The following is a 1819-nucleotide window of genomic DNA, read 5'->3' as shown; positions in this document are numbered from 1 at the left end:
ATGGCAATGATACTTACGAAAGTACCAAAGCAATAATTTTTAGTTCTAGATGTGTTTATTAAAGCTTTAAATTGAACAAAAGATACTGTGCATAATACATATCTACATTATTGCTGTCCTTTTTACTATATTATTATTTATATGCTGGTAATTTTTATATTCTATTTTTTTAATATATATATATACATATATCCCAACTGAATGCAACCTTTTAAATATGGCAGATGACTACGATGTACAGTTTTATTTTTAATTAAACCCATTAGACATTTTTACTTTTATTTATTAGGGCTGTTATTTATGAAATAAAATTTTTTTTTGAAAAATAATGTTTTATATATTTATTCATATTTTTTTCCCTCGCTTCTTTTTAGTACGATCACGTGAAAACCTTTCCTACCTATGCAAGCAAATTTAAAGAACTTGATATATTTTCTGACATAAAGTTTGTAACAAATGATCCTATTGTTAAAACGTGTAAAGAAAAAGCTAAACAACCTGAAGGTTTTTTCTTTATAGATTTGTGTACAAGACTTAATAAATATTTTGACTATTTCAGTACTCTTAAACCATTAGATAGTAAGCATTGTGAGTACATTAATTTTTGGTTAAATGACAAATTGAAAAGTTACAATGAATTGAATTTATATAGAAGGATATTAAATCATGATATATCATTAGATATATTTGATACTAGAATTGAGGATATACTTAAATACAAGTCTAAACTAGGAGTTCTTTCAAATGATGTAGTTGAAAAAATTAATATATTAAATAAGTTGAATGAACAATATCTGTTTTTTTTAACAAAGAAGGAAATTGGTCGAACTGTTGATTCTGAATTATGCGAACATGCTAAAAAATTTGCTGAAATATATAATAAAGCAATTGATGAGTGTTCAAACTATAATAATAAATATTGCAAGGCTCTAATAGAATTCAAAGTTAAATACGATAAACATAACGGATTTACAAGAACATGTCCAAATGTACAGGATTTAACAATAATACCTGGAACACGAAATTATGAATTAGAAATACTGAGGAGGTATGCTTCATTGCACGGAGATGGGACTTATTCTGTAACTGATGTTTTAAAAACACTTGGTAAGATATTAGGAGGAGCTGTCGTGTTATTTCTTATAATGAAGGTTAATAAAAATATATTTAAAATATATAAAAAACTTTAGACAGTGCTATTATGATACCTTATGATAAGCAATTGATATTATAAAATAAGTGCCTCTTTAGGTGAAAAAATTGTATATATAAACATATATATGTATATTTTTTTTCATTTAATATTAGTTTATCCCATTTCGATCATTGGCACATAATAAAAAACGAAAGAAAAAAAAACCTCGTGCTAGTAGTAAGCATCAAAAACGTGATAGTCGCCAAGACTTTCCTAAGCATGAAGATCATGATAATTATACTAGTCATGGTAGTTATACCCATCATGAAGACGATGATAGTTATCGTAGTTATGGAGATCATGATAGTTATCCTAATTATGATAATTACCATGATTATCGTAATTATGATGATTATAACTATTATGATGAAGATCATGGGAATCAGGTATACAATGAGTATCCATATTACAATGATAGCTATAAATCAGTGTCACATAATGGACGATATAACATTCAGTATTATTCTGCACGTGATGATGAATATATGTACAACTGAGATTAAACAGTATTCCGAATTAGTAAATAATGTCATAAAATCAAATTATAATTATATTAAGGTGGAAAAAAAAATATATATTTGCACAAAGCTTGTAAGTTATAAGAAACCACCAACATATTCTTGA

The 1819-nt window shown here is 26.1% G+C and overlaps 1 protein-coding gene across 1 annotated transcript; it reads left to right on the top strand.

Moving 5' to 3' along the window:
* On the top strand, window positions 1–1819 carry PGO_120260 (variable surface protein; the record flags this gene model as incomplete). Its single annotated transcript, XM_028688822.1, has 3 exons — window positions 1–21; window positions 375–1151; window positions 1403–1819. The coding sequence occupies 3 exons, from the start codon at window positions 1–3 to the stop codon at window positions 1817–1819; spliced, it is 1215 nt and encodes a 404-aa protein (XP_028544623.1).

This window comes from Plasmodium gonderi (assembly GCF_002157705.1).
Source record: "Plasmodium gonderi DNA, contig: Chr12, whole genome shotgun sequence".
Taxonomy (NCBI): Eukaryota; Apicomplexa; class Aconoidasida; order Haemosporida; family Plasmodiidae; genus Plasmodium; species Plasmodium gonderi.
Note: the sequence above shows the minus strand (reverse complement) of the source record. Positions and strands in the feature narration are given on the sequence as shown.